The 13,075-nt window shown below is 39.0% G+C and overlaps 1 protein-coding gene across 2 annotated transcripts in view; it reads right to left on the bottom strand.

The window, feature by feature from the left end:
* Positions 1–10,809, bottom strand: part of SIK2 (salt inducible kinase 2) — a 122,296-nt gene extending 111,487 nt beyond the window's left edge. Inside the window, exon 1 of one of the 2 annotated variants that reach the window (XM_016921974.3) lies at positions 10,503–10,809. In XM_016921974.3, the coding sequence (XP_016777463.1) occupies positions 10,503–10,637 (135 nt within the window). In that variant the 5' untranslated portion in view covers positions 10,638–10,809. The remainder of the gene's footprint in view (positions 1–10,502) is intronic. The other variant, XM_016921975.4, reaches the window with a different exon arrangement.
* Between the last annotated feature and the right edge of the window lie 2,266 nt (positions 10,810–13,075).

Genomic DNA, 13,075 nt, shown 5'->3' with positions numbered 1-13,075 from the left:
GTATTACCCAGAGAAAGCTCCTTTTTTATACCCTTTTGGAACGTTGGCCTCAACAATGAAAAAGTGAAAAATATATGACATATATTAAAAAGTTTAAAATGTTATCTAATTAAACTTTAATAAAAATTATAAATCTCATTTAACTTTTCTTAACAAAATAACTCAAATGATATAATTCTCCCTTCAATTTTATCTTGGGTCACAGACTTTATCCATCTATGATCCTATGATCATATATATATATATATATATATATTTATCCCATTGCTATCCCTTGTTTCTAAGGCTATTACAGGAGAGGATTATGCTTCTCTAAAGAAAAAGCAGAGCATGAGTTAACATGTTCCTTGTAACATGGGAACTCTAACTGCTTTACCAAATACACCCCAAAACTTATGATTCAAACTCAACAGAAGTTTATTTCTTGCTCACGTAGCAGAACTAGATGAATGCAGACTTTTGAAATTCAAAGAGGCTTTAATATCTTTAATGTGTGGCTTCCAAGGTTAACCTGAAGGCGGTCTCCATTCCAGCTAGATAGAAGGAAAAAAGAACTCTGAGGGATCTTCACGGGTGATTTTATGGGCCAGGGCTGGAAGTGGTGCCTATTACTTCTGTTCATTCCATTAGTTAGAACTCCGCATATGACCACACCTAAATGCAAGGGTGGCATAGAAACAGTCCAGCTGTAGGCCCAGAAAGAAGAGGAAACAGTAGAGTTTTCAATGATCAGCTAGCAGTCTGCCAAACTCATCCAAGTAATTTCTTAACAATGGAGCTCTCTATCAAGTACTTCCCAGAAATATGTATAATACTAACAATGGTGATGACTTTCACAACTGCACAGCATTTTTAAAGATACTTCAGCATATTTTATCTCATTTATTTCCCAATTCTGTGAAGTAAATGAAACAAGCAGTACATTCATGAGTTGAAACTGAGGTTCAAATAATGTCACATAATCAACAAAGGTCTTAAAGCTCTAATGAATTAAGGAAGAAAAACCCTAGGCCTTCTAACTCCAACTTTAATCTTTTCACTATTTCAAAGGGTCTTGTAGTAACACATTACACCGCATCTGTTGTGTGCCAGGAATTATGCCTGGGATATAAAAATGAATGAGATTTGATTCCTACCCTAAACAATTTAATAGGTCTGTAAGAAGAAGATGAACACATTTTATCAACAAAAAAACTTGTATTTGGGGATCTCCCCAAAGGTGCACTGAAAGTCCTTAATTTGCAAAAGGGTTGTGTTCCAATAGTTCCTTTTAAGGATTAGAATGAACTTAGATTTCTGGGAACTTCCTCTCTATATCCCTTCTCTTATTTAGTTCTCAACATAGTATAAGAGACAAAATCTGCATGGTAACAAGAAAGTAGGTCAAGAAAGGAACTCCACGAATGGAAAGATCCCCTTTTTTGGTGGTGTTCATCTATTCAACTCTCTAATCATTATATATACATTATCTTAAAAAAACTTCAATAAATTTATATGATAGAAAAATGAATACTCCTTCTACTAAAGGACTGAATAAAGGTTTCCTGTATAAACTGAAGAACATTAGGACAAACTAGAATGATTACTATCAAACTAAATCCCACATAAAGTAGCAACATTGAATACTCAACTTCAAAATACTCAGGGAAATATGAATTAAAAACAAAATACCATTTTCACTTATTATATTTATAAAGATTAAAAAATAAATAACCTGGTCAGCTAAAGTTCAGTGAGATGTTTGTTTCAGATATTGTTAGTAGGAATATAAAATAGATTATAATTTTTCTGGGAAGCAATTTAGTAGTCTTTATTATGAACCTTAAAAATCATCCATTCCATGTAGCTTAAGGACTCTTCTGAGAAGTTATTTGAAGGAAATAATCTGAAATGAGGACAAAGATTTATGTGTAGTTTTGTTTTTTTTTTGAGACAGGGTCTCACTCTGTTGCCTGGGCTGGAGTGCAGTGGCGCGATCTCAGCTCACTGCAACCTCTGCCTCCCAGGCTCAAATGATCCTCCCACCTCAGCCTCCCAAGAAGCTGGGACTACAGGTGTGCACACACTGCACTAATTTGTGTGTGTGTGTGTGTGTGTATACACACACACACACACACATATTTGGTCGAGAGTGGGTTTCACCATGTTGCCCAGGCTGGTCTCAAACTCCTAGGCTCAAGTAATCCTCTTGCCTTGGCCTCCAAAAAGTATGGGATTACTGGTGTGAGCCACCTCACCCAGCCTTATGTGTACATATAATCAATAGAGTATTAGAAAACTGAGATATCAGTGCAGTCTCAGCATAAGGTATGAGTAGAAAAAGATGACAAAAAACTGCTTTGTACTTTTCTGTGCAATTTTTCTTCAGTGAACATGTATTATTTTTCTAATAAGAAAAAACCCAGAACAATGACAGTTATTTATCATATACTAATTCTCCAAGATATATTAGTTTTCATTTTCTCATTTTCAAAATTCTTTAGAAAATGGCTATATTATTTTATGATTTAAATATTAAGAAGACCATATATACAGAAATGTTTCTAACAATGTGAAATTTTTAAAAACACTATGAAAGTAACAACTATGTAAAATACAAATTTTATACAGGAGGACAAAGAATTAAATGTAAGAGCAGAAATGTAAAAAGTGTTAAACTGATGAATAAATGGAATTTTTTCATTTTCAAACTGTTATCTTTTTTTTTTTTTCCAGACAGAGTCTTGCTCTGTCACTGCTGGAGTGCAGTGGTGCGATCTCAGCTCAGTGCAACCTCTGCCTCCAGGGTTCAAGTGATTCTCCTGCCTCAGCCTCCCAAGTAGCTGGGATTACAGGCATGCACCACCAGGCCAGGCTAATTTCTGTATTTTTAGTAGAGATGGGGTTTCACCATGTTGGCCAGGCTGGTCTCTAACTCGTCACCTCAAGCAATCCACCCGCCTCGGCCCCCCAAAGTGCTGGGATTACAGGCGTAAGCTACCATGCCTGGCCTATCCTGTCCCTTTGATTTTAGAAAAACAAATTAACTTCTCATAAAAGAAATACTAATCTCATTTAAAGAAACCACATATACAAAAGTTGCTTTTGGGTTCTATAAATCCACAGATTAAAGCCAAAAAAAGTAGCTTTTGGAGATTTTATAAAGAAGTTACAAATAAGAGCTATTCTTCTAATAACAAATTACAAGGGATTAACATGTGTTTCTTGTCTTAGATAATATTTACTCCAGTCCTATTACTAATATACTAATTCTACACTGTCCTTCTGAAGTACCAAGTAACATTAGCTCTATCATACCATACATTAGACCTTTGAAATTAAAAAATAAATACAACTTTCAGCTTATACAACAAATCATTGGTGGAATTACAACCTATTAGCCTATCATTTGATTGAAAAGCAAGTGTGATTGAGTGGTCTATAATGAAAGACTTTCTGAAAGCAGTAAAAGTCAGTAGTAAAATAGAGAATTCTCTAGTTACCCTCTCAGAATAAATAAAAAGGAGACTTTTTTTCCAATGTAAATTTGGCTTTTAAAATTATTCAAATAATAAATTCTCATTAGGATTTAATTTGAAGGCTGGGTATGGTGGCTTATGCCTGTAATCCCAGCACTTTGGGAGGCCAAGCTGGGAGGGCTGTTTGAGCCAAGGAGTTCAAGAACAGCTTGGGCAACATGGCAAAACCTTGTCTTTACAAAAAATTTAAAAATTAGCCAGGCATGGTGGTGTGCACCTGTAGTTCCAGCTACTTGGAAGGCTGAAGTGGGAAGATCACTTGAGCCTGGGAGGTGGAGGCTGCAGTGAGCTGTAATCTCGCAACTGTACTCCAGCCTGGGTGACAGAGTGAGACCCTGTCCCCCGACCCAAAAAAAAATTGATTTGACTTTTATAATAGTGGGTAGGAAAAACAGATTGGGGGAAAAGGTAAATGGTCCGATAGTTATATACTCACAAAAATTAAACTGAGAATTTTTAAGATTATTAAAGAAGTGATTAAAAATAATCCCCTATCTTAAAAAGTATTTAAACAAATCAACAAAAAAGACAATGCAATTAAATGGGTCAAAGGACAAAAAAATTTATAAAAGGAATGCAAATCATCATCATATAAAACTGTACAAAGTAATTAAAGAAATGCAAATTGAAGTAACAAAATGTAAACATGTTATTTGTTAATTAAAAATAAAAATAGAAAAAAATTTAAAAGTAGTGAAGAATATTACTTTCTGCTATCAAGTTGGCAGAGATTTAGAAAATAATATTCCTGCAAAATATGAGTTCTTCCTGGTGAAAATTAATGGGTACTCCTTTTCTGGAGGGTAATTTGGCATCCTACACCGTAAGATAGGTAATGTACATACTCCTTGACCCAAGAATTCCATTGCTAGTCAATTACACTGAGGAAATAATTAGATACATGCACAAAGATGTATGTAGAGGGATGCCCTCTGAAACATTATTTTAGAAAGAGAGACAGGAAGATGGAAATAGACTAAATGTTCAGTAATAGGAAATTGATTAAATAAAATATGGATAGTCAAATGCACAAATACTATTTAACTATGCTTTACATAGTTTTCAAACTTACGGAAATGTTAACAACATGTTAAGTAAAAAACACAGATTATATGCATACATGACATCAATTTTATTACATACATATAAAATATATGTGAATAACTAGAAGAAGATGAACCAAATATTAACAGGCATTATCTCTGGGTCTGAAGAGTGGAAGTAAGGATGTTAATCTTCTTCTTTGGGCTTTTCAACAATGTTTACAATGAAGATGCACTGACTTCTATAACTGGGGGAAACCATATCAATACTATGTTTACTTTCAAGAAGAACTTAAAATAAATTTTAGTATTGTTTCTCAGTTTAACTCATCCAATATTCATCTCTTAATCTGTTTAAAGTATTTAAAAATTTTTTTAAAATGAAGTTTCTGATGGAATTTCCAAGTTTATCTTTCGATCTTCTAATATCTCAAAATGGATATATAGGCTATTTCTCTGTGAAGGATGGGAAAGTATTCTACACCAATGTTCTGAATAAAGAAAGTTTTATGTAATTTATTTTGAAAAGATGGAGGTGGAAGGTAGAAGAGGTACTAGGTACATTAAAGCGGAAAGAACGATATCCTAATGAATTCTGGAACCCATTTGCCTCCAAGGAAATGAATCTGCCATCAGCAGTGGGTCATAAATCAAATGTCATCATGTGAATCCAAGAAGATAGGCCAGTTTCAGTTATTTCCAAATAATTGTTTTCTTAATTGACTGGTACTGAGATAGTATTTCCCAGAGGGTTTAAAATCAGAACACATTAAACTCTGTTAAAGTTAAAATTTCTACAGAATATAAACATTTACACAACTCTTATTTTGCATGTTTGTTCCCACTCCCAAAAAAGAGCAGATCATTTTGAACAATAGTTAGCAGAATACTTTGACAAATACTATTTGTCTGGGGTGCCAAAAACTACAGAAAAATTCTATGAAAGTATATATATTCCATGACAAATACAATTTTATTTCAATACAAAATTAAAGATCATACATAAGACTAGATACAAATATTAGCGATTGAGTTATTTGGTAACAAGTCCTTCTGTTGCACATAGTACAGTTGCTTCTTGAAATCTGGAATATTTCACAGTACAAGATTATACCAAGACTACTGAAAGGAGTCTTAAAATTTTAAAGCAAAATAGAAAATTCAAATGTATTTTTAAAATGAGTTCTCTTCAAGAAACATCATAATCAGGGTGTAATATGCCTTTCTCTTGTTTCTGACTTTGCTATAAAAATGCAATTTTAATACCTTAACAATTTTGAAAACCTTTTAAAAATCTTTCATTTTAAGGTGGTAAAGAATTAGGCCTAACTATAAAATCCCCAAAATGCACATGGAAAGCTTTTTAGCAAACAAATACAGTTTTCAAAATGTCCTTGTTATCAGTTTTGCATTCCAAGTTCTCTTAAGGGTAAGTAAGCAGCCTGACACCCACATGCCATTTTAATAAGGTCATTTTTAGAACCTCTATGAAATATCTTTATGATTCCACAGACTATACATTTACATGCTCTTTAGCTAAGCAATATGAAAGGTATACGGTGTTGAGGAAAACTCAAATTATCTATTATAGAAAAGGTCTGAAAATAACTAGTTATGGTTATCTTTGGGGTTGTGATTTTATGGGGAATTCTTTTCATTTATTTATAAGTTTTTTTTTTTTTTTCTTTTTAATGAGACTGGGTCTTGCTATATTGACCAGGCTGGTCTCCAACTCCTGGCCTCAAGCAACCCATCTGCATTGGCCTCCCACTGTGCTGGGATTACAGGTGTCAGCCATCTAGCCTGGCCTCCTATTTATACTTTTAAATTTCTCAATAATAAACACGACAGATTTGGTAATAAAAATACACTACTCTTTAATGTAAAAATAATACCTTGTTACTTAGGAAATTTCCTTTTAGGACTTTACCAGCAATTCCTCCTCCCTAAAAAAAATGTAAAATGCACACTCAGTTATAGACACAAAAACATTCACTGCGTATTATTTACTATAAACAAAAACTGAAAATTACATAATATTCATTAATAAGGGAATTGTTAGGTAAAACGATATTCATCCACAAGGTAGAACACCATGCAGCTAACAAAAATGTTTTTATAAAGTTATATATAATAAACAAAATGCCTAGGTTATAATATTAAGTAGAAAAAAGAACATAATTTATATATATGTACCATGTGCTCTCATCTATGGAAAAAATGCATTTAAATAAAAAGACTAGTGCCATAATGTTAAGAATGGGTTATTCCCATTAGTGGAGGAATTATATGTATACTTTTTTGTTCACTATACTCTTATTTTTTATATTATAGTAAGACACTAATTCTTTATTTTTCTTTCTTTTGTCCTGAAAGCAACAAGAAAGAAACTGTTTCTTAAATAGAATACAAAAACATTTAAGGATACAATTGGCTTTTCTAGAATTTTACTTAAGAGACAAAAAACTAGCTATACCACTAACTAGAAGGAAAAAGTTATTTCCTAGTACTGTATAGTATTGATAAAATAAACTACTCAAGGACACTCACTGAACAGCAAACAAGCAACCACTATTGCCTCAAAGTTTAACAGCTTACATGCTATTATTCTTTTCCCATTATGCTAATTTTATAAAATTAGCATCTCTAATTCATAAACCACAAACTAATACTACAAAGCCTTTACAAAGCGTATTAGGAAGCTGGATTCTACCACCACCTGTCTTCCCCTTTGGATGCAAAATTCACATCGAGATCTAACACAATACCACTTCAGATGATGATGTAATTATATTTCATAAACAATGTTAAACTGTTTGATAGATTCGACCAAAACGAATATCTCTTTTGTCCACTATTTTTTCCTAAAAGGGAAACAGACTTGAATCTCCCAAGTTCTGTAGAAATACATCATTTGTGAGTGATATAGAACAAGAGACAGAGAAGAACCAGTTAAAAATAAAAGGGTCCTAATTGCTCATTACATAGATGATTAAGCCCTAAAATTTGCCTCAGAGTCAAACTTGGGAAAAAAGACCTCTAAGTTTTAAAACACACAAACTTGTATCGATGTTAAAGCATAGTACATGAAGAAACTTTTATCGTCAATAAGTATAATTGTGATATTTTGCTGATATTATTTTTATACCATATTCATTGTTCCACTATAACTACTGTAGTATGTTCTGCAATGAAAACTGAATTTAAAACAAAAGTTTTAATTAAACATCTTATAGTTTTTAAGGTAGTTGTATTTATCAAAAACACACAAACATTTATCCAGTGAATGAACGAATAAGGATACATAACTGCTGTAAAAAACATCATTAACAATGGAATTGTTACTCCCATGGAATACTTTAAGAAACAATTGGGCCAGGCGCGGTGGCTCATGCCTGTAATCCCAGCACTTTGGGGGGCCAAGGCGTGTGGATCACTTGAGGTCAGGAGTTCGAAACCAGCCTGGCCAACACTGTGAAACCCCGTCTCTACTAAAAACACACAAATTAGCCGGGCATGGTGGTGAGCGCCTGTAATCCCAGCTACTTGGGAGGGTGAGTCAGGAGAATCGCTCGAACCCAGGAGGCAGAGGTTGCAGTGAGCCGAGATCGCACCACTGCACTCCAGCCAGCCTGGGCAACAAGAGCGAGGCTCCGTCTCAAAAAAAAAAAAAAAAAAAAAAAAAATTCAGAGCAACTTTACAACCTAGAGATCCAGAGAACTTTTCTGTTCAAAGATTGCTTTGACATTTCACTTATCCCTCTCTACCTTAATATCTCCAATCACACCCACCAAATTACCACAGATACCCTCACCCATCTCAAATTCACACTATTTCTTTTTATATGTTAATAACAGCTTCTTTAGAAAAGCACAGGGAAATGGGTTCTGCGGACTAAACATTTAGCTTTTAACGTAAATCATTTTACACATATATACTACACACACGATTTAGGATCTAAGTCCTCTTTCACGATCTGACCAGTGCTTGTTCCAATTACAAATGAATGCATTGATCTCACTCTGATAGCCAAACCACGGTATTACTCCATAGTGCCCCCTAGCTCTTTAAGATATATTAGTTTAAAACGGACACCATTTGAATTGTCAACCTCAAAGTGTCAATCACTCCACTTAAGCAGCTCTTACTGTATTAACTAAATTTGACCTGATAAATAATAGATGACTTAATTAAATCTTGCTACTAATCCCAGTAAGAGCTGATGAGAAAAAAATATTAAGAACTGATGGATTTGGAATTCAACCACACGATATACTACAGTTCAAAAGTTTTGTAGAACCTCTCTATAACTCACAATTTGTTTTTAGAAAGTCATTAAGCAAGGACTCATAAAACATGCATTTAAAATGCCTTCTTTTATGTAACTTAAAGGGAAATGGCATGGCATAGGCCATGGCTCTTCAGAGGAATGGAACCAATTTCTTCATTTTAAAAAATGCTGGGATCAGATTAAGATTTAACAATATCACTATAGTCAAGTTATCATTATCATTACAAACAATCTAAATTGCTAACTGGTAAATCTGTGAGAAGAAAATATCTGACCTTGGTCCTGATTCTAAAAGATAAGTCAGATTTGGACTGGTTCAGGACCAGCAGGGGAAGGCAAAAAGTAAAGAAGACAGAATGACATATACCCCTTCCTTTTGGAAACGGGATTAAGCAAAACTTCTAAGTACAACTGCAACTCCAAAAATCACTCACGTTTGCAAGTGCCCTTCGCCTTACATAAGTCATTCTGAAAAGAAGTCCTACTTTATTCTACACTCAAACTCTAGTACATTCGTACTAACAAGGGAAAAAGCAGAATAGGACCAAAACTGGAGGGCAAACAAACAGGAAAAGGATGAAACTCCAGGAGGAACTACAATAAGGCAGAGTAGAGTACGTCAAAACCACTAGGTTTTATTCTAAAGAATGGTTTTGTTTCTACCGTTCTTCTAAGGTATTTAATTTGCACGTCTTAAAATAGAGACCCTGAGGAGAGCAGCTTGAGGCAGTGGAAGGAAGGGGGGCGGGTTAGGTAAGAACAGAGACTTGTGAGAGAGTATGTGCGGTGCATTAGAATGTGCAATGAAGAGGGTGCAGGATTCACCGTCAGGAAGCAGTTGAGGGCTTTATGAGTAGAGGCAGAATCTGATATGGTTTAAAGAATGCGTATTACAGCCAGAATGCACACCTGGTACAGTGACAACCCTAGACAAGTAGAAGACCAATCCACCCACTGTGCAAATGCAGAGATGACCATTTTAACCAGTTCTATTGTCTGGGGCATTAAATGGAAATGCCCCAGGCAAGAGATCAAGCTAGCCAGACACCAAATCAGAGACACCCTGGGCCAAAAGGAAGGAGAGGAGATGGACAGTGGCCGTGGGGGTATTCCCAGCCATGGGGCCCTTCCTCGTCGGGCAGGGGAGGGGCGCCGGGGTCACGGGGGCCGCACGATCCCCCATCCGCGGAGCCCAAGCGCAGGCGGTCCCCTCCTCGGGCCGGCGACGTCTCTCACGGCGCAGTCTGGGAACACCGAGACTTCCCCTCCCACCCCACCCCCAGCCGAAAGCAGGGAAGACGCGGAACTTGGGCTCCGGAGCGGAGGCCACAGACCAGGTCACGGCCCGGGTGGGGGGCTCTGGGCGAAATTCCGGGTGGCCACCGGGGGTGGCGTAGGGGAAAGCAAAGCCCCGGCTGGTTGCGTTTCCAGTCGGACGACACTCGGGTCCGGGTGCCCGGGCCCGATCCCTTCGCTGCTCACCGACCCCCTGCACCTCCTGGGTCCTCACAGTCCCAGGCCCGCTCGCCTCCGCCAGTGAGGCGGCCTCTCGGGTCTCCCCGGTCCCACCACTGCGGCCGCCCCTCTCGGTAAGCAGCTCCTCTCCCGAACCCTCGCCTCGGACGCTCCCGCCGAGCCCCGGGCCGCACCTCCGTCTTGGTGATCCGGTGCCGCCCCAGCTTCACCACAGCGAAGTTGCCCTTGCCCAGCGTGCCCTCGATGTCGTAGAACCCCACCCGGACCGGCCCGCGCTGCAAGTGCCTCGGGCCATCCGCCATGACCATGCTGGGCCCCGCTGCTAGACACGGCGGACAGGAGCGCGGGCGGGCGGGCGGGAGGGTTGGCAGCGCGGCTTGGCTTGGGCGACGGCCGCTCCGCTTGCTCCTTCGCTCCTTCGCTCCTTCCCTCCCGCTCCGCAGGGCCCAGCCAGGCGCGCGCCGCCGCTGACGTGCGCCGACGTCAGGGGGCCGGGGCAGGGGGGCGGGGGCGGGCCCGAGCCTGGATTGGTCACCATGGCGACCGAAGCACCGCCGACGTCGGCTGCTGGAGAGTGGGGGACAGCGCACGGGGAGGGGCGCGAGCCTGGCCGGCGCGCTCCTTCCGGGCTCAGACGCCCTCCCCTCGCCCCTCCGCCTCACCGCTGTCAGGGGCGGGGTCGCTGCTCGGCCCGCTCCGTTCCTCGGCCTTCCAGGCGAAGGGCAAGAGCGAGCCCTGGCGGACCGTGCGGAGGGGTGCAGAGACCTGGATGCGGCCTGCGATCTCCTTCCCCGCCCCGGCGTTCTCCGCCCACCCGGGGTCCTTCCCGCCAAAACCTCTCACCTACAAGTACAGCGCGTCCTAAATTTGGCACCGGCAAAGAACTGTGGCTGAGCAATGCGTTGCTCACGGGCTCCTTTCTTTGTGTCCTTTTCTCTTCTCGTTGCTATATATAATAAAACCCTCCACGTTTTGATGTCTCCGAGGAGTCATTCTGACAGCAGTGCAGTCGCTTATAGACTCACAGAATGTCAATGTTAGCGCTGAAGAGACCTTGGAGATCACTTAATCCAGAGATTTGGAGCCTCATGTGAGCTTCGGAGTTTGGAACCCCCTAAAACACAGGCCAGTTTTTGCTTATGTGAGCATGTCTCTGGGGAGATGGACCGTAGCTTCTGTCAGATTCCCAAACGTGTTGGTGACTCTGAAAAAGTTTAAAAATATTTCTCGAATCCAATTTTTTTCCCCAAAGGACGAAGAAGACCTCAAGGAATAAAGGGAATTGCCTAGGTCACACAGGCAATAGTCGAGGTAGGATTATAAATCACACCACGCTTCCAAATGTGACTCAAGGAAACAGGGACAGTGACACCTCACTATTTTGAGATGTATCATATGCCTTTATATCTTGGTTTCTAAATACCATTCTCCACCTAAAGGAGCCAGACTCCGTGGCGAGATGGCTCATTCGAGGGCAGAGACAGGGAAAGTATAAAATGCCCTTGAAAGATCCTGCTGCTTAAAGCAAGGAGATTTCTTGGCTATGTCAAGGAAGATATGTCAAAAGAAAGCAGATGGCTCGAAGGTGCTCCCCCCTTACCAAATCTGAGACAGTTTGAGTATCAGGAATAAATAATGGGCCGGGCTTAGTGGCTTACGCCTGTAATCCCAGCACTTTGGGAGGCTGAGGCGGGTGGATCACCTGAGGTCAGGAGTTCAAGACTAGCCTGTGTGAAACCCCATCTCTACTAAAAATGCAAAAATTAGCCGGGCGTGGTAGTGGGCGCCTATAATCCCAGCTACTCGGGAGGCTGAGGCAGGGAGAATTGCTTGAACCAGGGAAGCAGAGGTTGCAGTGAGCCGAGATCGTGCCACTGCACTCCAGCCTGGGCGACAGAGCGAGACTCTGTCTCAGTAAATAAATAAATAAATAAATAAATAAAGATAGAAATTGATTCTAACACATTGAATTTTTTAAAAGAATCGTAGAGCATACTTACTTTTAAACTTTTAAATAGAAAAATAAAGAGGGGAGAAGTGAAATGACGGTGGAATGCCAACTAATATATGTTAGAAGAAATGACAATTAGCAAATCATTTGGCAGCCATTACAGTAATAATGGATTCAGACAATTATCAATAGATGTTAAAATCATTGAATAAAATTTGGCTGGGGAACAAGATATTTGCACAGTCTTTGGATTTCTTATTCATGATAAAGGGTTAACAGGGGTACCTCTACAGTGGAGAAATCTGACCGACACTACCCTAACCAAATGATCAAAGTTAATGTCACCAATTATGTGATAAAATGACATGATGTGCCTCCAGATGTGAGGCACTGAGGTTACAATATCTCTTAAGTAGTATTCCTGTCAAAAATGCATATTATGATCTAGAAACATCAGAAAGATGCAAACTAAGAAACATTCTACTCAACAACTGACCTGTATCCTTAAAAAACATCAGTGTCATGAAAGTCAAAGAAAGGCTGAGGAACCATTCTAGATTTAAGGGATTTAAAAAGGCATGGCTCTAAAGGCAACATGTGATCTTGAAAAAACATGCTATAAAGGAATATTTCAGAACAACTACTGAAATTTGAATATGGATTACATATTAGATAAGATACTGTTTCAGTGTTAAACTTCTTGAATTTTATAATTGTACTGTGATTATAAGAGAGAGTATCCGTTATTAGGCGATACACACTAAACAATTAGGTATAAAATTTTTGGCCGGGCGT

Source organism: Pan troglodytes, chromosome 9 (assembly GCF_028858775.2).
Source record: "Pan troglodytes isolate AG18354 chromosome 9, NHGRI_mPanTro3-v2.0_pri, whole genome shotgun sequence".
Taxonomy (NCBI): Eukaryota; Metazoa; Chordata; class Mammalia; order Primates; family Hominidae; genus Pan; species Pan troglodytes.
This window is presented reverse-complemented; position numbering and strand designations above follow the sequence as displayed.